Genomic DNA, 25824 nt, shown 5'->3' on the forward strand with positions numbered 1-25824 from the left:
TTTCATTAATTCTAGGCTCGCATTTCTCAGCAATCAACCCATTTGCTTTTCAAGGTTAGCCAACGTAGGAGGTTTTGTGTCGCAGAACTTAGGATGAAGCACTTATTTCATCTGGAAGATGAGTACACTTCCTTGGAAAGACAATCAAGAATTACAGATTATTCAAACTAGAAGGGACTTTTCAATTAGGGACTATCTAATTCCAGCTTTTCAGGTAAAAAACTAAAATGCCTTCAGAGGCCAGGCAGATAGATAATACAAGCAAGGGGGTGTGAGGTTGAAAGAGACAGGAGGCAGTGACAGGGCCGATGTGGATTGTGGAGCAGAGGGAAAGTCCACCAAGGTGTGCCGAGGCACCCAAATCCCAAATCCCAAGTCTGTAAACTCTCTCCTCGCCCAACCCAAGCATGTCTCCAAGCCCTGCTCAACCCAGTTGCGGAAGTTTCCCATTTTCCAAATTTTAAAAAAAGTTGAGGGGAACTTGGGTGGCTTGGTTGGTTAAGCACCCGACTCTTGGTTTCAGCTCAGGTCATGTTCTCGTGGTTCGCGAGATCGAGTTCCACGTGGGGCTCCGCGCTGACAGTGCAAAGCCTGCTTGGGATTCTCTCTCTCTCTCTCCCTCTCTCTTTGCCCATCCCCCACCCCATAAGTTCGTTCTCTCTCTCTCTCTCTCCTTCTCTCTCTCAAAATAAATAAGTTAAAAAAAATAATAATAAACTTAAAAGTTAAAGTGTGCGAAGACTAGGGAGATAAAAGAGGCTTCACCTCATCCTTTATTTGACACAGAATTATCAACTACCTGCTGTGTGCCAGGCCTGTTCAAGGCTCCCCGGATACAACATGGAGCGAAACAGACACTGGGTTCATTTTCATGGAACTAACCATCTTCTGGGGGAAGCAGATGTCCACCAAATGATGACCCACATACAGAAACGCAAACTCTGATGGACATGAAGTCCAGTAAGTACACAGGACTACAAATCAGACACTGAGAACTGGAAACTTGACCTCAGTCCAAGAATGCCGGGCCCAATCCATGCTGCAAGAGTCTCTGAAAAGAGCAATGTCTTTTTTAGCACGTATTTTAAAACCAGAGAGTTTTCGGTGTTAAATAATTCAGGGGAGAGAGAGGGGTGCATCTGTTACAGCCCTACGCCAGAGTAGTTGCTTAATATTTGGTAAATGACAAACAAACTCCAATCCACAGAGCGTTGATTAATTACCAGGAAAAAGAATCAGAAAGTACTTGATAAACTTTCTACTACTATTCGATTATGTTAAGATGCTAATATTTAGGAGAAAACAAAGACACAAATCATCAGTAAAATGAGGGAACATTTCTTTGAAATGGGAATTTGGTTCACTAAGGACAAAGGCCACTGAAATCTTTCAGCCAAAATACCCAAAATACACAGGTACAAGATGGGGAAACCTTTCTACGTATGATAGAGCAAAAATGCCCTAGGCGTGAGTTGTATTTAAAACAGTTTAAATATAGCAGAAACACAGCTTTATTGTTAGAAGAACTTCCATGATACTGAGATGTGCTAGCCTCTGAAAGAGAACGCCCCTGCAGCCGCCATGGGTATATGGGTACATGGCATATGGAAGACACAGGTATATAAAAAAATTATTGCAAAGCTGTGTAAGAGGAACAAAACTGTGAAAGGGAATAGGAAACAGAACTTGTGCTAAAAACACGAGCAGTTGGGACAATCAGCTACACCACGGGGCGCGTACAGAACGTGCATGGGCTCAGATCACACAGATCTGCATTTGAGTGCTTCAGCCCAACGTTTTGTTTTGGGCAAGTTGTTGAACTTCCTTGTGCCTCATTTTCTCCATTGGAAGAAGTGGGATGATAGCAGTACCTGCGATGTGAGATTCCTTTTGTGTTCTTTTTTTAAGTTTATTTATCCTGAGAGAGAGAGAGAGAGAGAGAGAGAGAGCAGGGGAGGGGCAGAGAGAGGGAGACAGAGAATTCCAAGCAGGCTCCACGCCATCAGCACAGAGCCCAACGCGGCGCTCGATCTCAAGAACCGCGGGATCATGACCTGAACTCAAATCAAGAGTCGGACACCTAACCCACTGAGCCACCCAAGAGCTCCATACTTTACGAGACTCCTTTAGGAGAAAGTAAACAAGAGAGCAGACGTGGCAGAGAGCAAGACAAATATGGTCAGTAATCACCATCATCATCACCAACGACCAGTAAAGATGAAGCTGAAAAATAACCATTACTGCCTCTGCTTTATGAAAGATGTCTGTGAAGATGAGAGAAACTGTTCTCTGTGTCCAGACAAAAGATAAAAAAAAAAAAAAAAAAAAGGAAAAAAGATGGAAGAAAAAACAAGGGAGCCTAACTTGAGCAAGAAAAGTTTTCCCCGTCACGACGATAAAGCAACGGCCTGAACCACGAACGGCAGTTGGAAATATAGTAACGGGAGTCAAGAAGGAGCGGGGAACTCGCCATAGATGATGTGAAAACTCACCAGCAAGGGTTCACCTAGATATGATTTAATAAGCTCCAAGGTCATCTGGCAGAGGATGCCGCTCTTGCCAAGATAAATAAAGGGCGTCCTTGGGTTACGTTCCATTTATCACCCTGACAGTAACACTTGGGAATCCAGAAGGTGGAGCCCTGCTCTGTGATGACCAATGATGGAGAGGGTGCAGGACCTCAGTGCTGCCACCAAAGGAGAAGGGAAGGGACAGAAGGGAAGCGGTCACCTGAGAAAGGCAGCCAACTCTCTCAGGTGTGATGGACAACGTTTTGTTTTGTACTTTCAGGCGAAGGTTCCAGCGATGTGTTCTACCTGGGTCACCCCTCTGCACATCTTGAGGTGGTATCTTCGCCAAGATATTTCAGTGTTACTTCTTTCAACCTCTTCATTTCCGAGGGTGCATGAGGACAGCTTGGATAGCTTAAAATAATCATGATTATATTACAGGCAGAATAGAACTTGTGATGGAAATAGGGTACTCTTCAAATATCAGAATTTTCCGAAATAACTTCTTTAGAATTTTTTTAATGGTTATTTATTTTTGAGAGAAGGAGAGAAAAACGGAAGCAGGGGAGGGGCAAGCAGAGAGGGGGACAGAGGATCTGAAGCAGGCTCTGCACCGACAGCAGAGAGCCAGATGTGGGGCTCGAACTCACGAACCGCCAGATCGTGACCTGAGCCAAAGTCTGATGCTTAACCGACTGAGCCACCCAGGCGCCCCCCGAAATAACCTCTTATAATTATTCATAACCATGTAAACAAATTCTCCAACACACATATATAATGCTTCCTAGTGTCTAAACTCTTTATTTCTGGAAGTTTTTTCGATAGTTATTATTTCAAAAGCCAAAGATGATACTCTTTCAGCAGTTACCTATCAGCGGGGGGTGGGGGGGGGTGGGACATGGGGGAATGAACATCTTAATGTGTCAAGCAATGCAATGAAAAAGCAAAGGCTGGATGACCGTGAAGTAAGCAAGGAGATAGGAAGAAGTTAATAAAAGATGCTCCGTTCACAGCGGGCTGGTTCTTTTATTTGCCATTCCTTTTCGTGAGGATCGTTTCAAAGTAATATCCATTTAGCTGTATGCCATTCAGTGCTAGATGAACAAGGAAAGATTTCTTCCCCCACAAGGGAATCTAGGTCTCCATACTAAGTCATGCTAAAACATCTGGAAGGCAGAGCCAGACAGATTCTAATTTTTCATGTCATCTTTCCCTTTTATGACGAACGGGACATCTAGAGGGAAATTCTGAAAAATCAGAAAAACAAAACCAAAACAAAGATGACTATTTCCTGATCGAGGCTACCACTATTTTTGTAAAAAGTCTCCACTTCCTTTTCCACAACATTCTAAAGCTTTTCGGATCTATAACAGGAAACGTTGTTCATATGCCTGTGTGACAGACTTGTGGGCTATGTTTTTATGACGGTGACTATTCGGTGAGTACCTAGAAACTTCGAGCCACTCTTTCCTTCTGTAGTTTTCCACACGCTCTTTGGGGTGGGCGGGGGGGCGGGCAGGGGTGGAGAGAGATGATCTTCTAACAATTCAGAACCGCAGAAGTTGTCTTAAGTAAACTGCATTCACTCAAAATAAAGAGGGATTCGCTGAATGGATCTTCCAGCCAAAAAAAAAAAAACACAACTACTTTTACTGAGTGTCTGTGAGCTCATTCTTCTAAGCTGTGCTCTCCTCAGACAGCTCCTGAATAAGAGGGCAATTGCCTACGATGAAGACCATAATGCTTCTGTGCTTTGACGGTGCAGGCCGCAGACACTCCGGGGTTTATTGCACCATCTCTTTTCTCGTCTCTCTCCTCCCACGGACATAATGGGCTGCCACTGCAGGCCAAGCAAAATGGTACCTGTCACATTCAGATGTTTAATATTCCTCTGTAAAGGCTGTGGTGACACCCTGTCAAGCCAGCACAAGAGTAATACGGGGCCATCTTGTCTGCCTCGCCGTAATATAAAATGTGCTACTCAGTCGCCAGTGATTTGGGCACGGTGTGTCTCACGAAGATGGAGGCTTCCACGGAGGTGGAGTTGTGCAGGCTCGTGCGGCCGGACTGCCAGCCACCTGCCGAGGCAGGAGGACGGTCAGGCCGCCTTCCAGCCCGTCAGCGGCGGCAATTCCAGGATCCCATTCTTCTTCCTTGTCCTGACAACCCTTTTTTCTCTCCTCTCAGTCCAGACTTGGAAGCACAAAACCATAATTTATTGATAGAGTTGGACCATTAAGATGATATACAGTATACCCAGAAAGGAGACGCTTTCCCCCGCACGTTATCTCGTTATTCCTTGGCCCAGATCTGGTGGAAGCGTGATATTACCATAAAGCCACGGCGTCAGAAAACAGCAAAATTATTTTGCTTAACTAAGGTGTATTTGTCATCACTGACGTTTGAATACCATTAATCAAATTAAATTGACTGGCTGATACCGTAATTATTTCACGTTCCAAGAAACAGAGTGTTATTTATTCCTCAAGAGCAGGCATCACCTAGCAGTGAGAGACTAAGGCTGATCAGTAGACACCAACTTTTGACACATATTAATAACTTGAGGTATTTACTTATGCTTTGGCGGGGTCAAAGTCACTACCGCTGTGCGTAGAAGTCAATGAACTTGCACAGGTCTTAGAGCCGTTTTCGTGAAACCTAATTAGCATTTATGATCTTTAGAGCAGCAAAGGTAATTATTACTAATTTATTGTATTTTTTTTAACATTTATTTATTTTTGAGACAGAGAGAAACAGAGCATGAACGGGCGAGGGTCAGAGAAAGGGAGACACAGAATCTGAAACAGGCTCCAGGCTCTGAGCTGTCAGCACAGAGCCCGATGTGGGGCTCGAACCCACGGACCACGAGATCATGACCTGAGCCAAAGTCGGACGCTCAACCGACTGAGACACCCAGGCGCCCCTTTATTGTATTTTTGATGCTGGCGCAATGGATATATACTGACACTAAATCGTCACTGTTTTGTTTTGTTTGTTTTTTTTTTTTCTATGCTAACACCCATCCTTTCAGATCTTGGAACAGAAGAACACTAACACGTCTTTTCCCAGCGTCCTACCACGAACTCTGCCCACCATTCCGCTTCAAACTGCTAAACCGAGTTTAAGCAACTTTATTGCTGCTTAATTCCTTCTCTGCCTTCGCATTTAGGCCCCATAACCAAAAGCATGACTGGAAGCTGGGTTCATAAGGAAAGTGTGTACTTTCCTTACGATCAACTTCCCCACGTAATTAATGCCCCCAAACCCCTGGACAGCCTCATGTCATGACATCCACTGTGTGTTTACATGCTATCCATCGGCTGAATATATTTTCATATTTGAGAACAAAGGGGGGAGAGGGACAAGAGAGCTTGCTGACTGCCATTCTAGGATTATTTTTACCAAAAACTGCTTGCAATTATATTAGCTATTTCATCGCTTATACAAAGTGCTGTGTTGGCTGGCCCTCACCTGAGATAATTAGATTGCAAACATAAATAGGTTCCTATCAGAGACAATGAGGAACATCTCGAGAGTTTTTACCAACAATGGAAGGGGACAGGAGGCTCAAAGAGACACAAAGAGCTAGGAATAGGGCCCGTAGCGAGGTCGTGACCACGGGGTGTGAGAATTCCCATTCCCCCCCTCCTCCCCGCCTGGAGTGTCCCGAGGGACGCAGAAGATTCTCGAATTTCAGGTGTCACCTCAGACCTCTAGGCCGGCCGGCGACAGGGCCCAGATCTGTCCACTCAAACCAAACCGTCTGGAAAGGGGACTCAGAGCTTGACGTGTTCTCTCTGCTTTCTCTGAAGCGTCTTTGGAAAGTACTCCTCAGCCTGAGCACAGGCTGTTTGCCTTAAAAGGATAAAATATCTGTAGGAAAAAAAAAAACACTGTAGCTGGCTGCAGAGACATCACATACCAGAAGGAGAGGCTACCAGCCCCGGTGCTACTCCTCCGTGGGTTCATCGGGCATCTGCCCCTCAGGCACTTAACACTTCATACTAGTATCTGGAACCCAAGGAAACAGTGTTACTGGTTAACGAGGCAGCAGGCCTCAGTGGGTGGAAAAACACACTTGTGATGATGGCCGATCCTCCTGTGTGTTGCATTTGAGCAGCGGCCAGGACCCGGGGTTGCCGGGAAAGAGGAAACGCACTTACCTTTCGAATGCGGCTCCTGCCAGGTTAGTGCGCCCGGGTCCCAGCAGGTAACCCCAAGAGGGCCCCGTCAGACCAGCAAGTGCACACACTGGCAATGCCCGGCCTCCCAGCCAGCGGGCATCCGGTTGGTTCCGATGGGCCAAGGAAAGTGCTTTTGCAAAGAACGGGGATTCAAGCAGCCTGTAACGACCGAGCCTGAACGGGCGACAGAAAAGGCTCTCGACACGGGCTGCAGATCAGAGTCCTCCCAGGAGCCAAAATAATATGCCTAGTCCCCCTGTCCACCCCAGAGCAATTGAATCAGGATCTCTGGAGGCCGCACCCCAGGAGAGATATTGTTAAAGTTCCCAAGGTGATTCTAACACTCAGCTAAGGCCGGGAACCAACGAGCCAGGTAAAGTCAGGATTACCTGCGTGGGAGAATAAACCTACGACACTAAATAACGTAGACCTATAATTTGCCTCCCCCTGCCAAAAAAAAAAAACCAAACTCTTCACTGCTTTTGTAAGTCCTGAGTGCTTCAAGGTTTTTACCAGTAGAAACGGTCAACTCTTCAAGTGGGAAGTTTACCCTGGTTCTTCACGTTGGAGCTGCCTGGGGAAATCTTTCCTGGTGGGGGCTTCCGGTCCCACGCATTATTCCTTTAATTGGCTGGGGGTAGAACCTAGGCACTGGATTTTTTTATAGAGTTCCCCAGATGATTCTAATATGCAGCTTGGGAACCAGTGGCCTCTTATTTTTTCCATTTCTTCTCAAGTATTTCTGCCTCCTATGTAATTACTGGTGAACAGCTACTCCCCCTGAGAACAGCCTAGATGCTATTCAGTGGGGTTTGGGCACAAGCGCCTAAACCCCACATCCCTTAGGGAAGCAGAAAAGCCTCACGGCTAGGGAAGTCGGCTCTGGAGTTTGAATTCAAGGTCCACCTTTAACAAAGTGTGTGACCTTGGGCAAGTCACTTCTCTGAGCTTCGGTGTCCTGTACCTCGGGGCTGTGAAATGGGGATACTTTGGAGTCTCCCTCAGAGGGTCATTCGAGGATAAAAGAGTCCATGGAAGACAAAGGGACACAGAGTAAGTGCTGGGTAAATGTGAGCCGTCACGACGAAGGCAGGCAGTGCCGTGCGGACCTCTTATTTCAGAAATAAAGTTGGTTCACCAACTCGCTCTGCTCATCCTCTCCTCTCTGCTGCGAGCTTCAAGTGCTCCTTGCTATCAGACTAAGGGATGCTTCCGAGAGACAACACAAGGCACTCAAAATAAGCAGTGGTCTAAAGGGAAACATCTTAATGGTTTTCCACCCAAACCCCAGGATGGCTCCCGCTCACAGAGAAGGCAAGGAAGCCTTCGATGTGCTACCGTCCAGGCGCCTCGTCCCCATGGCGGTCTTCCCCCACAAAGCGCCGTCTTCTTGGTAAACGCTGTTCCAGTCACCGGCCATCGCCCACAAAACCCATCACTCCTTGCCAGCATGTGCAAATATGGTGCTCCTTTAATGATGCTCCTCGGGTTCCGCCCTTTCCTTTCCATCTGGATCTTGCCTGGCCCTTGAGCATTTCCCCAAATTCCCATTTTGTCCACCACCTTCCTTACCGCCCCCCCCCACTCCACTCACACCTCTTCTTCCCACTGTGCTCTCCTCGTTTTTTTCTCATTAATAGCCCTGATTATAAAATCCATTCAGAGACAAGACCCTTTGGAGAGGATACAATTAGTCCCAACTTTTGCCAAAAGTCTGTTTTGCGTGGCCGCCGATTTTGCGCCATTGTTTACGCTGGCATGTCAGTTCTGGGAGGGAGAACTTCCTCCACTCTTACAGACAATCCTAGTCGGAGAGTTCAAACGGGCTGCACGTATCGAACTCGCCAGAAAATGAACTTGAAGGAGAAGCCGAGGAGCGCGGCCATGCTGGAAGATGGCGACAGGGGAGGAGAACCGGTGTCAGAAGGCCGGGTGGGACGAAGGACGGGGGCCTGTTGGGGAAGGGGGGGCGAACGGCGGTGGCCCAACAATTCAGACCGGGATTCAAAACGCCACCGAGGTGACTGCATAAAGGTGCGACGCGTACCGGTAGAGGCTGCGTTGGCCGCGTGCTTGTCTGTCACACTGCCTTGCGCTCTCTGAGCGTGGAAGGTTCCAGTCGGAGGGTCTGAGTGCCGGCAACAGGCCCGGCGCCCCAGATGGGCAGCGGTACCTATGGCAGGGACGGCAGGAAGGGGAGCAGCCTGGTGTTCAGATCCGATTGCTAGGAGACCACGGAGCCCCCTCCACTGCTAAGCAGGCCGGGGAAAATGTGTCCCTGTGCCCGGGGAAAATGTGTCCCAACAGCAACAGACACGTTGTGTGTCCAGCTCTTCAGGGAAAGGCTAAGTAGCAGGAGGGCGGAAACGGGGCTCAGAGGAGCAAGGAGGCCGGCCGTTTCTGTTCTCAGACAGGGCCTGTCCGTTCCTTCGTTAGAATCCCCAGCTTAGGGGCACGCAACTTGACTGTGTTTCAAAACAGCCTCACAGGGGTTTAGGAACCTGGTCTCACCCGTTTGCAAAAGCTTCCCACCGCTTCGCTGCGACTGCACGGCCCGTCACGTCGAATTCACGACCCACCTGCAGCCGGACGGTCCAGCAGACCTGCCTGAAGTTGGAGTTCAGCCCCTCCACGAAAACCAGAAAGGTGAGTTTCTGAAACCAACTTCAGGCCGGGTTGTCACCGCGGGCCCCCGTCCACCGCCATACGGAAGGGATCTGCGCTGCGGAGTCCGGGGCACGACTTGAGATGACCGTCCATGGGAACGGTCTGAAGTGACAGGAGAGGGGAAGCTGGTTTCTCTTGGACTGGGTTCCGTCTCTTTGTGGGTCTGAACCAGCCGCTGCTCTGCTCCCTCCAAGTCCCACCTCTCTGGGACAGTCACAGCTATCGTCAGGACAACGGGGGTCCAGGAGGCATGGAGCCCAGGAGGCTTTCGGGGACTCAGAACCTTACTGGCGGGGACCACTCGGTCCTTGCGGGGCGGAGGGCGCATGCGTGCACGTCGCTGCCAGAACATTCTGAAAACAAGCAGAAACGCCCTCTCGCCTACTTTACAAAACAGAAACTCAAGTTCTCCTTCTGTGGGGCCTAGGCTTGCCTTTCCGCAGTTCCCACTAAGGTATTCTGGTTCCGCCCCTTGTCGCTGTCACGGCCCCATGTGTCTTGTCCGCCGGATGGTCCTTTCCATTCCCACCGTGCCCCTCTCATCCCCTGACCACTCGCCTAAGTCGGGCGGCCCTTCAAATACCCACTTTAAACACCTCGCCTCCACGACTTTCCCATACCATGAAATGAAATGATCGCAATTCTCCTTTGCCACCTGTTTAGGTACTTCCTCTGTGGTTTAATGTGCTCTGTACTTTCTAGAATACCTACTGGATGTGGGCCTACATCTCTCTCACCCCTAACGCCCAAGGTAAGCTGCACATAGCAGACGGCCCATAAAAGTACCAAACTGGGGACACCTGGGTGGCTCAGTCAGTTAAGCGTCCGACTTCGGCTCAGGTCATGATCTCACAGTTCATGAGTTCAAGCCCCGTGTGGGGCTCTGTGCTGACAGGTCAGAGCCTGGAGCCTGCTTCGGATTCTTTGTCTCCCTCTCTCTGCTCCTCCCTCACTCATGCTCTCTCTCTTCTTCAGAAATAAATAAAAACATTAAAAAAAAAAAAAATACCGAACTGAGCAGCAGGACACATTGGCATTTGATTGCTACCTTTGAATAAATCTACGTTTTAATATTATCCCATCTAACATTATACCAAAATTCTAGAATTGTCTCCACTTTCCTACAAAATTTTACATACAGTCTTTCGGAAGATACTATTTCTCTTGAGATGTACTAGTGCCCAGGTTGGAAAGATCATATAAGAGCTCATTAAAAATTAATGTCTCCCTGGGGAACCTGGGTGGCTCAGTTGGTTAAGTGTCCAACTTCAGCTCCGGTCAGGATCTAACAGTTCGTCAGTCTGAGCCCCGCGTCCGGCTCTGAGCTGACAGCTCGGAGCCCAGAACCTGCTTCGGATTCTGTGTCTCCCTCTCTCTCTGCCCCTCCCCTGCTCATTCTCTGTCTCTCTCTGCCTCTCAAAAATAAACATTTAAAAACTTAAAAAAAAAAAAAAAGCAATGCCTCCCTAAAAATAAGAAAATATGTTTCTTTTCGTCCTCCGTTCTTCCAAACTATTTCACAACCCAAGAGTGAAATGTTATAAAACACATCATCACTCTCTGAAATTCAGCTGCCTCTGGGGTGAAAGGCACCAGCTGAACAAAAATCCAGAGACACTAACAAGTTTTTACAGGAACATAAGTCTGTGCAGCCCGACTGAGAGAACGCAGAAGACTGACACAGCAGAATGGGAGGGATCTGAAGGTATTTTCAGTAGGTAAAGGGTCGGGCTCCAAATACTAGTCAATGTCCCAGCCGATTAGAGAGTCAGTTTTCAGGAATGGAAGATCATGAAATAAAATTACTTTAAAAGTCCAAAAGAACCATCCTATGTATATAACCAACAGACTATCTTATCTCATAAAATGCGGTGTGGTTTTTTTTTTTCATCTTCAAGGCGTTATTTGCTCGATTTATTTCAAAACGTATAGCCTCAGAGTTTTACGTTCTCGTAGCTGTGGAACATAGTGCCAACTTCTGCAACGGTTCTTTGCTTCACGTTGGTAACACACAGAGGGCTTAAGGGCTATTTCTACACTGGTGTGAAAGAGAGAAATGAGAACACCCCCGTGCCCCCAACACACACACACACACACACACACACACACACACACACACACACACACACACACACACGTTCAGCAGGAGCTCCCTGGCTCTGACCCAGCCTTCCCTCCAATTCCCAGCTTTCAGGGAAAATTCCAAACCGAAAATGTTAAAAGGAATTAAGTTAATAATTTACATTTCATGCTATTTTAACACTGTTTTTTACGTGATCGAAAATCACTCAAAAAGGAAAAGGGAAGGCTTTTTTAAAAAATTATAATCCTCAGAGCTGGGCAGTTACCTACATCTGATGAAAAGAGAACAGAACGCTCCCATGAACGTGAATCCGAAATCCATTTTAGGCTACTGAGATGGTTTCCTTTCAACTCGAACTCACAATCCTCTGTGTGTGAGTTGAAGAAAGGTAACGACATTTAAGTTGCACCGGAAGTGAAACACAAACACTTGTTGCCAGTAAGTCTGCATGATCAAATTATTCAGCGGCAGAGAAATGGAAATTCACGCAAGTCTTCGTGGGGTTGCCAAGTTTTCCTGATCCTTTGTGGAGCTGTCTTGCACCCTCATCCAGATGGCAAAGGTATAATCATTTTGCATACAATATAACTTCTCTTTCAAGAAAGGTACACTATGCCACTTCAGCCAATTTTATTCTAGTTTTCTTTATGTAAGTGTGAAAAAAGAACAGATGTTTTTCCAAAATTATTTAAGCTTGGAAGACATTCCATCGTGTTCTTCAATAGAATCCCTCAGAAATCACCAAAACCATCATGGTGATACCGTAACAGCTGATTTCTTCAAAGCACAAGTTATTAAATAAATACCAGAACGCACAGCGCTGCCCGATAGATACAACGTTTGTTGTAACAGAATGGGGTGACTTATTTGCCACCACACTAATTTCATTTTCCACCAGGGATTTGCAAAAAAATAAAAAATAAAAAAATCTGGCTGTTCTACATGTGAAACACTGAGAGGCTTCTACAACTTGCCACATTCTACAGCTCATCCCCCACTGCCTGGATTCCTCCAGATCTTCTCTGATCGAATGTTTCACTGGAGTTATCAGCTGGCTTGATCATGCTCCATTATAAAACCCATTAAAATGGTCTTTTTACAAAAATGGAGTTTTCTCCGTGTTACTCCAAAGTCCTGCAGATCCTAAAATGAGAGCCTAGGCAATGCTTAAAAATGCAGAGAGCTGTCTTTGAGTTATTTTTTCATTATGCAAAACTTGGCCCAGGAGAGATGGCCGTGTACCTCGTTAGCTAAAACAGGCGAGCATGTCAGGACTGCAAATCAATTTACTGGAAGAAGTTGAAGTAGATGTGAATCGCTCAGGTTTCCGAGGCAGATCTAAGTCTACTGATCAGGGCCACTTGGTGAGGTCAGAATCTCAACAGTGTTTACCCTCATCGTTTCTTCCCCACACTCTCCGAGAATGCAAACTCTCTCTGAAGCTAAACCTGCGGGAGGTACAGCAAAACCTCTATGGGAACCAACAGATGATGGTACAACTCTTAAGTTTTCAGAAGTATCATCAGTACATGCCCGATGGCTCCCCTAAACCCGATAAATACAAAGGGAGACAATCCCGCGTTTACCCCTTCTCCTTATATTAATTCCTTGTGTTTGTGAAGCGAAGGGTTCCAAGAAAGCTTGCATTATTATGTAACACGTGTCAAACAGCCAGTGTGATGTAGTTAGAAATACAGTAGCAAAATCTTTCATTTTACCTATTACGGCATTATCTATCCACTAAAAACACCATCCGTTTGGGTATTCTCCCTCCCTGCGTGTTAATCTCACGGTCCTGCCACCATGCTCTCCCTAAGGTGTATAACAAGTTGTGTTCAATTTTCCTACCCAAGTTATGAAGCCCACTGACATCAGAACACAGTTCTCCCAACGCAAGAGCCCTACCAGAGCGGTTGCATCAGAAGCCAGGAGTAAGGCAAACACTGTGTTCCCAGTGTCGATAAAGGTAAGTGTAGTTCTCACACTGGACCCTGGACACACGCAGCCCTCCCAGCAGACCGAGGCACCTCACAGGCAACATCATGCAAATTCCTTAAGGAAAACAAGCAACGATCTCCCTCGCGTGTTATGAAGAAAAAAAAATTTTTTTAAATCAACAGACTAGGCTTCCATTTGCGGGCTGTCAATGCCATCCAATTCAGGAGATGAAACCCAAACAAACAAAAATCTTCCCTTTTATATGCGCATTTGCTTATTTTTGACACTTTGGCGATGACAGCACATCAGGTTGGAGGGGTGCGGGCGATTGTCGCCAGCAGGTAGAGAAATCCGGGAGAGCCGCCGGAGCAGAGAAAGTAAGGGTGACAACAGACGCATTTCATTTCGAGTCCGATGAGCCTGCATTTAGGATTTTCCGGCCGGGCAGGTTCAGGTTCGCCCGGGTGTTTGGGAGACGGGGCTTTTCATTCGTCTTCTCACGCTCGCTCGCTCGCTCACACTCACGCACACACACACACACACACACACACACACACACACACACACCTGGGGGCGCGTTCCAACTATGCACCCCGGGTGGCATACACGAACGTGCGTGTCTATCTTGCAAAAATAGCCCGACATCTGACAAAGACAGCAAGGCGGCGGGGGCGCAGCGAGCGCGGCTCGGAGGAGCGTGCAGGGCGCGCGCGGAGCGCCCGCCACAACGGCTGCAACGCCTCGGAGCCCGAGCACAGACATGGCACGCGCGGGGCGGGGGCCCACACCCAAGACCGAGACCCGCGGCTCCCCTGCTTACTGTGGGCTCTTGGGGTAGAAGGGCAGGGTCACGTGGCTGAGGTCCTGCAGGTCGAAGGCGGTGGGCTCGGCGGAGATCGCCTGGCGCTTGGTGCGCGGCTCGCCCTGCAGCGTGCCGGCGCTCTGCTTCTGCGCCTGCTGGGTGGCCGGCCGGATCACCGAGCGGTACTTGTCCAGCTCGTTCTGCAGCTTCTGGATCAGTTCGTCCTTCTGGTCCAACTCCAGCTCCAGCTCGTCGATGAGCGCATCCCGCTGCCTCAGCTCCTCGATCTTCTCCTGGAGCGCGTACTGCAAATCCCGCAGGGTGCCCATGCTCCGCCGGGCCGCCGGGCCGCCTTCCTGCCGCTGCCGCGCGCCCGGGGGCTCGCTCCCCGCTCCGGTCAACTTTCCCCAAAGTCGCCGCCGCCTCCCGAGTGCAGACGCTTCCTACTCGAGCCCAGAGCCAGCCAGCCCTGGCTTCTGAGCATGCCCAGTCCGCCGCTCCGCCGCCGACTTTCCGTGCGGATCCCCACTTGTCGGGGCGCCGGGGAGGCTGAGCGCGGGGGCCGCGAGGCGGCGGGTCCGCGCCGGGACTGAGCCGGGAGCCGCGGCGGGCGCAGGGCCGGAGGCGGGGCGCAGCGGGCGGGCGCGCCACTTCGGGGTGGGGGCACGCGGGGGAGGACACCCGCCCCCCGCCCCCGCCACCGGGCGCCCCGGCCTCGGGGCCGCGGGGCTGCGCTCCCGGCCGCGTCCCCGGGCAGGGCGGGCTCGGCCGCCGGAGCGCCCCGGGGTCCGGAGGTTCCTGGCCGCCGGCCTCCCCGCCGGAGGCTCGCGAGCTGCGTGGCCGCGCGGTGGCCTCACTCACGCCACCCTGCCCGCGGGGAGCGCCTCGCACAGGTGGCTGGCGCTGGACCACAAACTTGCCTCCCGGAGGAGAGGAGCGGCGGCGGGAGGGCGCCCCGGCGGCGCGCAGGTGCCTTTGGGGAAGGGGCGAGGGGGGCGGGGCTTCTGGTGCGTGGCGCCCGGCGGGGGCGGCTCTCTCGGGCCCCTGCCGATTGCCACCCCCCCCCTGCCCGCCCCCTCCGGACTCACACTCGTGAACTCTCCCGGTCAGGTCTGGGCCCTGGAAGGCCGCTCGGCTCTCCCCGCCCCACCCCAGCCCGAGCTAGTGTCTGCGGAAGACTTTACGGAGGGCCTGGCTTCTGCCATTTGCTATTTCGGGGTGGGGGGCCGGGGAAGGGGGCGGCGGGAAGCATCATCGCCGAGCTCCAAAAAGTCCATCGGGAAATGGAACTAAGATCTTCAAAAAGATTCCATCTCTGGCGACCAAGCTGTTAGAACTGTATCCTTACACTTGAATGGCAAGACGCAAACTGTGGGGAGGGATCATGACAAGAGGGGGGCCCAGATGGGCTGCAGAACCGAAAGCCACACCGCCCCACCTCTCCCCGTCCACTCAGCTCTGCCCACTCAGTAGTTCCTGAAATGACAATTTAGTGAGCTCTCTCTGTGGGAGGGGAACGCGCCCATGACCTGAACACGTTTAGAATCTACCAATATTTACTCACCGCTTACCTAAATTCCTAATATTTATCTAAATCTTCATCGACTCACCCAACTTCAGAGCATCTTTTATAGCAGTCCTGATTACTCTTCTTGGGCGCTCAGTGTCACAAACCAATGCTCTATTGGGCCATTCCCTCGCAGTCAAACAAAGCTGATAGAAAATACATTAAAATCGAATTGCAATCCAGAACTATTCACTGCAATCTAAACGTAGCCAAGAGTGAATATATCGGTCTCAAAAAAATTTTCGCTCTTACTTTTGAATACACAACTTTTTCTAAGCAAAGAGGAAAAAAAAAAAAAAAAAAAACACTAGCCAATGGCACATGAACAAACTTTTTGATTCAACGTGTATTTGTTTGTCATCAGAGGTATACACGACAAAGGATATATATCCTAAACATGCTTCGCTAAGATCATGATCTAATGCTCTTAGCATTAGGTGATAGAAGACACTTAAATGTTCTGCTTTCCAACAGGGAAATGCATTTACTTCGGAATGTGACACACAAGATGGATAATTCCCGAAACATTTTCATTCCTAGTGAACAGAACATAAGTAATTTACAAATACTGACAGCAGTGAAATAGTTCTAATTGTTGTTTTAATTAAAACTAAATCGAGTAGAGGTACTGTGACTTTGTATAGGACGATATTCTAAAAGAGAGCGCATGTTACAATTTCCTTGTCCCAGGCAAAAGGCCAAATTCTTATTTTTATTTAACCTATGCAAATTCTTTAATCCCATGAGAAAATGTTTAGCATTAACTGCCTTTTTCCTATAGATCTACATTGGGGCCCTGAGGCCAAGCGATTATATCTAAAAATATATCCGAAGCAATGGTACAGGGGGGATCATTAGACAACCACTAAGCAGGGTTATGTTTTAAGGTTCATTTGAGGCTTAAATGGTGTAACTTAAATGTCTTTGGGCGGCACAAAGTAGAGAAGATTCTTCTTCATTTTTAAGAAAGCCTGTCAACACCCACAAAGGAAATTTAAAAAAATAGCCCTTCAACCAAAAAAAAAAAAAAAAAAAAAAAAAACCCAAAAAAGAAAAAAACAAAACAGGTATTTTGGATACAAGTGAAATTTTTTCCACTAAGTCATGTAAATAATTTTCACTATTTAAGCTTTCATATCTACACGCAAGTACAGGATATATCCATCCTACATTTCGTTGTGATACAAAATGTACATCCCATGAGGAATCCCATCCTGAGAATCAGGAGCCTGCTATAATCCATGCAAAGAAAGTAAACAGCCAAAACACATGATTATTACAGTCGACCTACACTTTGAAAAAGTATTCAAGGTATAAGAATATATTTGGTTATATTAGCCTATATTACCAAAATAATTGAATTTCCCCCTGACTTTATAATTGTACATGCAACATCCAGAATTCTTCACTTTTCCATTCTTGAAGTCAAAATAAATATTTTAAGTACGTTTTTCAATGATGCTTTTGACTGGTTGTTTAGATCTGAAGGGATCTGGCTTTGCATCTCAATCTTTTGAGTGATCTCAGTCTCTCTCTCTCTCTCTCTCTCTCTCTCTCTCCCCCCCCCCCCCCCCTTAAACATATTTGCTACTGTATTGGTAAATGCTGGATATAAATTCTATGAGAAAAATCAAGGTCCTGTACTTACATTTCAACAGACAAACTGACGACGTGTCTCATGGTAAACTAAACCATAGAATCCGAGATCAGGCACAAGTCTACTTTCTGCTTCCCAGGCAGTGACTACACAAGTCTGAGATGGAGTGGAGTGGAGTGGAGTAGAGTGGAGTGGAGTGGAGTGGAGTCGGGTCTCCTGAGCTCTCCCACTGCCTGTCTCATGGGAGGAAGCCTCCATGGTAGATGCTAAAACAGAGATCCGTGAAATTTTGAAGGAAGTGAGTTCATACTCTCAAATTCCGTAGTCAGCTCACAAGTCACAACCATAGTCAACTCACAACTGGATTGTAGCTAGTCTCTCTCTGTCACAGCCCTCAGAAAAGTGAACTACCAGTAACTAGCCCAACCTGTGGCATATCGATGCTCCTCAATTTTGCACCCACCCCTCATGATTGAGAATAAATTTTATCAGGCCTTCCTTAATGGAATCTCAGAACCATTTAATGAGGCATTCAGTGACACAGCTTCATCATAATATTGGCTATGAAAAGAAGAAAGTCTGTAGAATTTATCACCCTTCACTAAAGCCATAATTAGCCTCAAAAGGACTGGGATAACTTTGTCATCTGGGTGTCCATTCCACTGATGCTACATTTCCCGGAAGAGTCCTAAGTATGACATTTTCTTCTGCCATTTCCTGTATGTATCTTGAGTAGGGAAAACTCACAAAAACAACAAAACACACCTGAGCTTTTTAAGTGATGGAAACCACCCCTTACGGAAAACCGCTACAAGGAACAAGTACCCCTAAGAATCTAGATATGAGAGTTGCCATTACTGGTAGATATACTGGCATGCTCTAAATTGCGAACCTTAATCAAGGTCACAATTACAATAACTAACTTCCTTGAACTCTTAATGCACGACAGGCACTGTTTATGTAACCCCACCAGGTGGCCTTTATTATTATTTCCACTTGTATTTGGGGGAAAAATGGCAGCACGGAATCATCTGCCTAATGAACAGCAAAGCCTAGATTCGAATCCACACCATGTGATAGGGAGCTCATTCCCTGACTCCCTGACCTTCACTGTCTTCTGCAGGGCTTCCAGATGTTGCCAATGTCCTGAGTCTCGATCCACAGAGATAAGAGTATGTTTACTATTAACTAGCCTGACTTTGGGGTTGGGTAGGTGGAAAGAGGAAAACGTGGGGAAATCCTGAAAGAGCAGGAGAAAGAATTCTTGAAAGGTCTTTTTCCCAAAATTGTCTTCACTCCAGCAGCATTTCATCCTGGCTTAAGGTGGCCAACTTGCACCCACTGGGCTAGGATTGTCCTTGTTTTAATACTGAAACTCTTTGTGACTGTCCCGGTTTTAGAGCTGAAGTCCTGGGCACCCCCCGATCCTGGGCAAACCAGGACAGTTGGTCACTCTATTAAATTCGGGATTGCTGAGCCACCCGATTTTATAAATATTTTCAAATTTTGCCTTCAAATTTACAGATAGAAAAGTAAACCCCAGGACGATCTGTAATGATAATACCTATTATTTTAGGCACATTGTAAACCCACTCACCCATTTGTTTGTGTGAATATATTTTAAGAACACAATCATCCTATTTCAATGCATAATAATATACCACAGGAACTGCCTTTGGACTACACAAGAGAGAAGTCAGACGATAGAATTTTAATTGCAGTTTGATGAATTAGACAAAGATTCTAGGCTCTCTTTTCGGCTTACTGTTTTTATAAAAATCTGGACTTCAGACATTCTGGCTTTCTATGGATAAGTCACAATAATTAAAATACCTGCTATTTGATTAACTCCTACAGAATTAGGTTATTCTTATGATTATATTTGGTGGATAGACTCAGCCATCAGGAATCCACATTCAAATGGAGATAAGTAAACATTCTAATGGTCTGGCTTTTTGAAGTTTTACTTCCGTGCATGATATATCCCACATGGAAAAGAAAAAAACACAGAAACCATTAATGATGAAAAACTTACTGCAGAGATTTGGAAAGTAATAGTGCATTGTACCATAATTGCTAATGTGCTTAGAGTTTAATACCGAATTAGTGTCATGCCTAATATCAGTTGAAATGAATTCTTCTACTCCACGGCTTAAAATGATGGTATGTTATTATGGAGCCTGAAGCAGTATTCATGAGAACACATGCCCTGTCTGCGAAAAGAACGCTTCTCTCTACTCTTTAAGAAGCTGCCTGTTTCCAAATAACATTTCCAAATCATGGAAGAAATAAAATGTGTTTAAGAAGGAAGGAATTTGGCTTTCCAGATTTTTTCCATGAATGGAGAATTTTTAAATGGAACGTGGACTTTAAAATGCTTTGTTCACCAACTATTATTCTGCTACATTTTAAGCCCAGTGAATGTACGTAACAGTGGGTATGCAACATGATAATTTCTCTCCTGCCTGCCTAATAGATTTCGTTTCTCAGTCCTATTTCAATGATTCTTCTGGCCTATAAATGCACATCATTTTGTGGGGCGCCTGGGTGGCTCAGTTGGTTAAGCGTCCGACCTTGGCTCAGGTCATGATCTCGCGGGTCGTGAGTTCAAGCCCCACGTCGGGCTCTGTGCTGACAGCTCAGAGCCTGGAGCCTGCTTTGGATTCTGTGTCTCCTTCTCTCTCTGCCCCTCCCCTGCTCGCGCTCTGGCTCTTTTTGTGTCTCAAAAATAAATAAATGTTAAAAAAACATTTTTAATGCACATCATTTCATAAGTTAACGCATCAGTACTTTCCACAGAATAGTAACAAATATTTGGGAAACTACGTCTGCATTTGAGAGCATATGCGATACCATGTGGCTTATAGAAGAACAGCTCCGAAGTCCGTGAATTTTGCTTGTTACTCTTACTTTAAATCTCATTTAACAGCTACTATCACTGGGCCGTTTTCAACCTACATGTTTTGTAATCAAAGTTGAAAGCATACGACGAGCACTACATTCTGCTAGTGAACTTACTACAATCGGTAAACTGAGAAAGCAGTGAAGATGGAAGAAAGACAAGAAGATCGAAGTTGGAGTGAATTGGTTTTTATCGGGGCGTTGAATGAAGGGATTAGCCTATAGGAACAAAGGCATCTGCATCGTGAGAATCAGGGATCCGAAGGAGAGGGAAGTTGTAGGTGGAAAAAAAAAAGACTCACTAGGAAGTCTTCTGATCATCTCATCTTTATCCTCTTGAACTTGATGGCCAAGTAAATATCACCTAACTTCAAATGCAGGAAACTCTTGATGTTTTGACTTTTATGCCATCACCATGAGATGGAGATCCAGAAATCCATCCTTAATGATAGGCTAATGCTGTGGTAGTCTGATAAAACAAGTGGATGTCATGCGAGGGTCGAGACATGGCACTTGAGGTTTGAGAAGGCATACCCTTGGACCAAGGATAGAGAGAGAGGCAAGCTGGGGCCCGGGAGACACATATTGTCACTAGGCATTTGTAACCAACTAGAAGATTATGAGTCGCCTTGCCCCATGTACGTCTTTTAAAGATTCAATGATTTCTCCCTGGTCCAGACTGTATTTTTTACAAATCATTTTTCAAAGTGCAGGCACAACATGATCTGGTAGATAAGAATGCCCCATGGAAATAAATGTCGAATAGAGACTTGTACTGATTTTTGGTTATCAGGCAGAATATTCAGGATCTGTCTCGAGTCACCGCATTACGTAAGAATGTTTTTACGCAAATCTCAAAGTTAATTTGGGGAGTTATCATGGAAAATCCATCCAAGTTTTCCATAACATGCAGCACAGCCAAAATTCTACCCATCTATCTTTCTTGGAAAAGCATCGACGTCAAATACCAATTTCAAGTGGAAAAAATGACAGGGAAGTCTTCAAAATACTTATTTGCAGATTGCTAAAAGCAACTGCTGCTCTTAGGAGCACAGATATCTTAGTGAAAATTGCTTCTTTTCCACGGGTCAGACCCTCTATCCGTACACAGCAAGTACCCCTCTCTCTCTCTAGTCACAAAGCTGAAGCTTACCTAACCCAAGAGCATTTCCACGTGCACTCTGTTTACTTAATTTTTGCCTCCATCACCAGCACTCCCAAAACACAGAGAACTCAAAGACCATATGGCTTACCACCCTTCCCCACCTGCAGCCACAAAAAAAAAAAAAAAAAAAAAAAAAGCCAAAGCGGCCTTTTTTTTTTTTTTTTACCGATAATGAATATAACAGAATTGTAGCTGAAATGTCCCACTGAGATTATGTAATTCAACATCCTAATTTTAAATTTAAGGAAATGCAAAGGCCGAGGGACTCAAACGACCCACTCAAGGCGGAAGCAAGTTTGGAACCCAAGCATTCCCCTTGCCAGCATCGTGTTCTTCCAGTGATATTTTTCTTTCACCCGCGTTTTATTATCAGTGCACACAGAAGCCTGATTCGGTGCACCTGAAAATCCTACCTCGTCTCTCTTCCTAGGCAATAGCTATTAAAGCCAATTCAGAACATTTAATTTGCTGCAGAGAACAAAATATATTAAAGGGTCTTTAGGACGTCCAACTAGTTCTATCATGCGTCTCCTTACACTCGAACCGTAAGGAATCGCTGTTACATGGATGGGGATCTATGGGACATGACGATGCGTGCACATGCGTGTGTGTGTGTGTGTGTGTGTGCTTGCACAGCCTCAAAGTCTCGCATGCGACATAGGTGTGACATATCAACCGCACCCTCCTAACCAATCCTCATTTATGTCAAAGGAAAGATGGACGCACCCCAAATCTTTTGCATTCCACCTTATTTGACAGAGATCTACTTGCGGAAACACGGTAAAGCACCTAGATTAACTTTTTTCATTTCTCGGACGAGAGCAGTTCAGCCTTCCTCCCACTGCAAGGTTTTAAAATCCCTTGTGATACGAAAGACGTCATCACCAGGAAAGAGAACAATTGTCTCCAATTCGTACAAATGAAAAGGTAACACCGTAAACCTTACCTAAAACTCTCAAAATTCAGGTGGTGATACTGGATTGGTTCCCTGAAATCACGTAATCGGTCTTAGACCATTTGAGACATTTTTAAGGTAATAATAACTTCAGAATGTGCCAAGAGATGATTTTGTTCATTTAATATTTCCCAGTGGAGTACTTGAAGAATGTTCACAAAAGACAGTAAAGACATACTTCAAAACTCATTGAAACATACAGCATTTAAAATCTTATTACATTGGTATTTTCCTGAAAAGAATTTTGTATTTTAATATTCTCAGGACACGTTCTTTTAATCACCAATCTCTCTACAAAGCGAATTTTTAACACAGTACATGACTTTCATATTCTGCAACCAGGGAATATCCGATTGTGAGAAATCAGAAGCATTAATGAAGAAAACACAAATAACCAAGAAGAAGCATATGGTAACAGCTGCTACAACAGCTAAACTCAGTGGTCAGCGAACAGCCTTTCTAGCAATCCAGTAATCCGAGAGCTCTCACCAAACGAGTATATACTAACACGCAGTGTTTCCTCCAAGGGTGAACTAAAGAACACTAGTTCCTTGAAAAGGGGGAGGGGGAAGTGTTCAGGGTCAAAAATGCTTGGGAGACACTGAGCAAAGTTCATTGAAACAGAATTCTTTCTGCATAGTTATTCCAAAGAACTTCTAAATTTCCGACATGTATTATGAATCTCCAAAATAAGTAGAGTGAATGTATACAGTTGATTTAAACAACTAGGCTTTCTTTCATCTAATGTTTTAAGTGTGGAACCTAAGTATTTACGATAGTGAATGTTTAAAGGTAAATTAGGCAACTTATTAAAAATACTTTTTTTTTTTATTTTATTTTTTTTTTTTAATTTTTTTTTTCAACGTTTATTTATTTTTGGGACAGAGAGAGACAGAGCATGAACGGGGGAGGGGCAGAGAGAGAGGGAGACACAGAATCGGAAACAGGCTCCAGGCTCTGAGCCATCAGCCCAGAACCCGACGCGGGGCTCGAACTCACGAACCGCGAGATCGTGACCTGGCTGAAGTCGGACGCTTAACCGACTGCGCCACCCAGGCGCCCCTAAAAATACTTTTAATAAACAGCTCCCCCATTTGTGAAATCCCTTATGGGTATTTACATACACAGCGATAATTCCTGATCCACCAACGAGACTACAGACCACAGTACCTTCCCTTTAAAGTCACGATTCACCCAGTCTATGACCACAGTCAATGACAGGACAGAAGACCTGAACACATGCCCAGTCTGGTGCTTACAGGAAGGACTAACTAACATTGTTGCCATTTGACCCACAGTCACGTTTCCTGTCTTTCAAAGGAGGCAGGTCATTGGATTTTGCTCCCGCTGGGAAAATGGTCAAGGAAAAATTACAATGGGGCTGAAATCAGGAGAGCAATTGATTAATAATTAATTACCTAAGTGTTATACTGACCTTTGAGTTCTTACAAATCTCCAGGCACCAAGCAATTTCATTGTAACATCTCAGAGCTTTTCCACTGGTGATTCTCTTTCTGCCTTTGAGATCCTTCACCTAACCCATTTCACAACCCTAAAATCTCCACCCCATCACTTCCCAATCACCATTTCTATCTTTTGAGCCATTAACTCATTGAACTCATTCCTCACTTCTCTCCCCAAATATCACTTCCTCTGATAATCCTTCCAGATCATCCCCATGATATTTTCCCTTATAACAGAACTTACGATGTATAATTATATATTATCTTCAAGGATATTTGAAAATATTTGCTACAGAGCTATCTTATCATTAGGCGGTAAACTCCAAGAAAACTAGGAATTCTATTTCATCCACCAAAACCTAAAACAAGCCCTCCCTGTATATTTGTTAGTTGCATAGACCAAATGAATGAATTCAAGAAATATTCAGTATCACACACCACCACCGATAAACAGAAAATTCGTCCCTTTCTGCCTTTTCCCCACCAAAAGATTAAACCATCAAACCAAAATGAATATCCAGGGATGCGATACAGATGGAGATGGCCTTCAGAGTCGGCAGCCCTCACTTGGGGTGTCATTTGGGAGCGCACGTGTCATAAGCCTCGGGAACCTCAGTACAACCGCCCCTGTGAGCAGCTGTCCTGAATCGCAGGTCTCTGGCAGGAAGTCTGCAAGTCACATGTTTGTCTGCTTTTGAAAGAGCACCCAGTTCCTACGTTCTTCCAGGAACTATTTGTGGTATCTGTTGCCCTTGACAGGTGCTTCAAAAGTGAAAACAATCCCCTTACACAAAACCTTTGAAACTAAAATATTGTGACCAAAATTAGCCTGGAACATGTGTGTGTAAGTGTGTGTGTGTGTGTGTGTGTGTGTGTACAGTTAACCCTTGAATAAACAATACAGGTTTGAAATGGGTGGGTCCACTTACACGTGGATTTTTTTTTTTGATAGAGTATAGAATTATGAATGTATTTTCTCTCCCTTACAATTCCCTTAATAACATTTTCTTTTCTCTGGCTCACTTTATTGTAAGAATACAGTATACAATACACATAACAAGCAAAATATATGTTGATCATTGTTTATCGTTGTTTATGTCATTGGCAAGGCCTCCAGTCAACAGCAGACTATTAGTAGTTAAGTTTTGGGGGAGTCAAAAATTACACGTGCATTTTCAACCACACCTGGGTCAGTGCGCCTAACCCCCACGTTGTTCAAGGGTCAACTGTGTATGTGTGTATGTGTGTGTGTGTGTGTGTGTGTATTCAACTGTATATATGTGCGTGTATGTGTGTGAGTGTGTGTGTGTGTGTATATATATATATATATGTATATTAAATGAAAACCAACATCAACATGGTAAACACAGCTTAGAAGTGAATACAGGTAATGAATTTGTCTGTCACATGACAGCAAAAAGTGACACAAAAACTAGGACACGGTGATTTTTCTGACAACTGATGTTTTAGCTCTCCATAATTCTGCGTGTCCCTTCTATATGCAATAAGTCAAACATATCAGAGGCTTAGTTGAAAACTGTGGGGTTTTTTATGCAGAAGAAAGAACACAGACATCACTCCGTGAACATGTTCAAAGTCCCTGCTTAAGTCCCATGATAACCGCTTGCTACCTGTCACCTTGAATATTTCTGGGAAAAAATATTTGATATCCAGCCACATTCTCACATTACACTTACAAACCTGAAGAGAGCAGACTGGTGGCTTTCACAGGTGGAGGGTGGGGAGGGTGGAAGAAAGGAGCGTTTGGGGGGTTTTTGTTGTTGTTGCTGCTGTTAGTCAAAATAAATTGAAAAAAAAATTGCACCCAGACAATCTACTGTCTCAATGTACTTCTAAATCACCAGAATCCCAGAGTCTTTCTTACTTTTAGGTTTATAATACATTGTCTTCAAGGTTCAATGCTCTTTGATATAACACTGGCAGCATCTATAACACCATCCATTTTGCAATTTCTTTCTTTTGTTTCTTCCC

General features: G+C 45.7%; 1 protein-coding gene across 2 annotated transcripts in view; it reads right to left on the reverse strand.

The window, feature by feature from the left end:
* PRKG1 (protein kinase cGMP-dependent 1) overlaps positions 1 to 25824 on the reverse strand; it is a 1258994-nt gene that overhangs the window by 1149885 nt on the left and 83285 nt on the right. Inside the window, exon 1 of one of the 2 annotated variants that reach the window (XM_045439409.1) lies at positions 14203 to 14820. The exons of the other annotated variant lie outside the window; for it this stretch is intronic. Within the exon in view, the coding sequence (XP_045295365.1) occupies positions 14203 to 14513 (311 nt within the window). The 5' untranslated portion in view covers positions 14514 to 14820. Of the gene's footprint in view, positions 1 to 14202; positions 14821 to 25824 lie in introns of those variants that run through there. 2 annotated transcript variants of the gene reach the window in all.

The sequence above is a fragment of the Leopardus geoffroyi genome, chromosome D2, assembly GCF_018350155.1.
Source record: "Leopardus geoffroyi isolate Oge1 chromosome D2, O.geoffroyi_Oge1_pat1.0, whole genome shotgun sequence".
NCBI lineage: Eukaryota > Metazoa > Chordata > Mammalia > Carnivora > Felidae > Leopardus > Leopardus geoffroyi.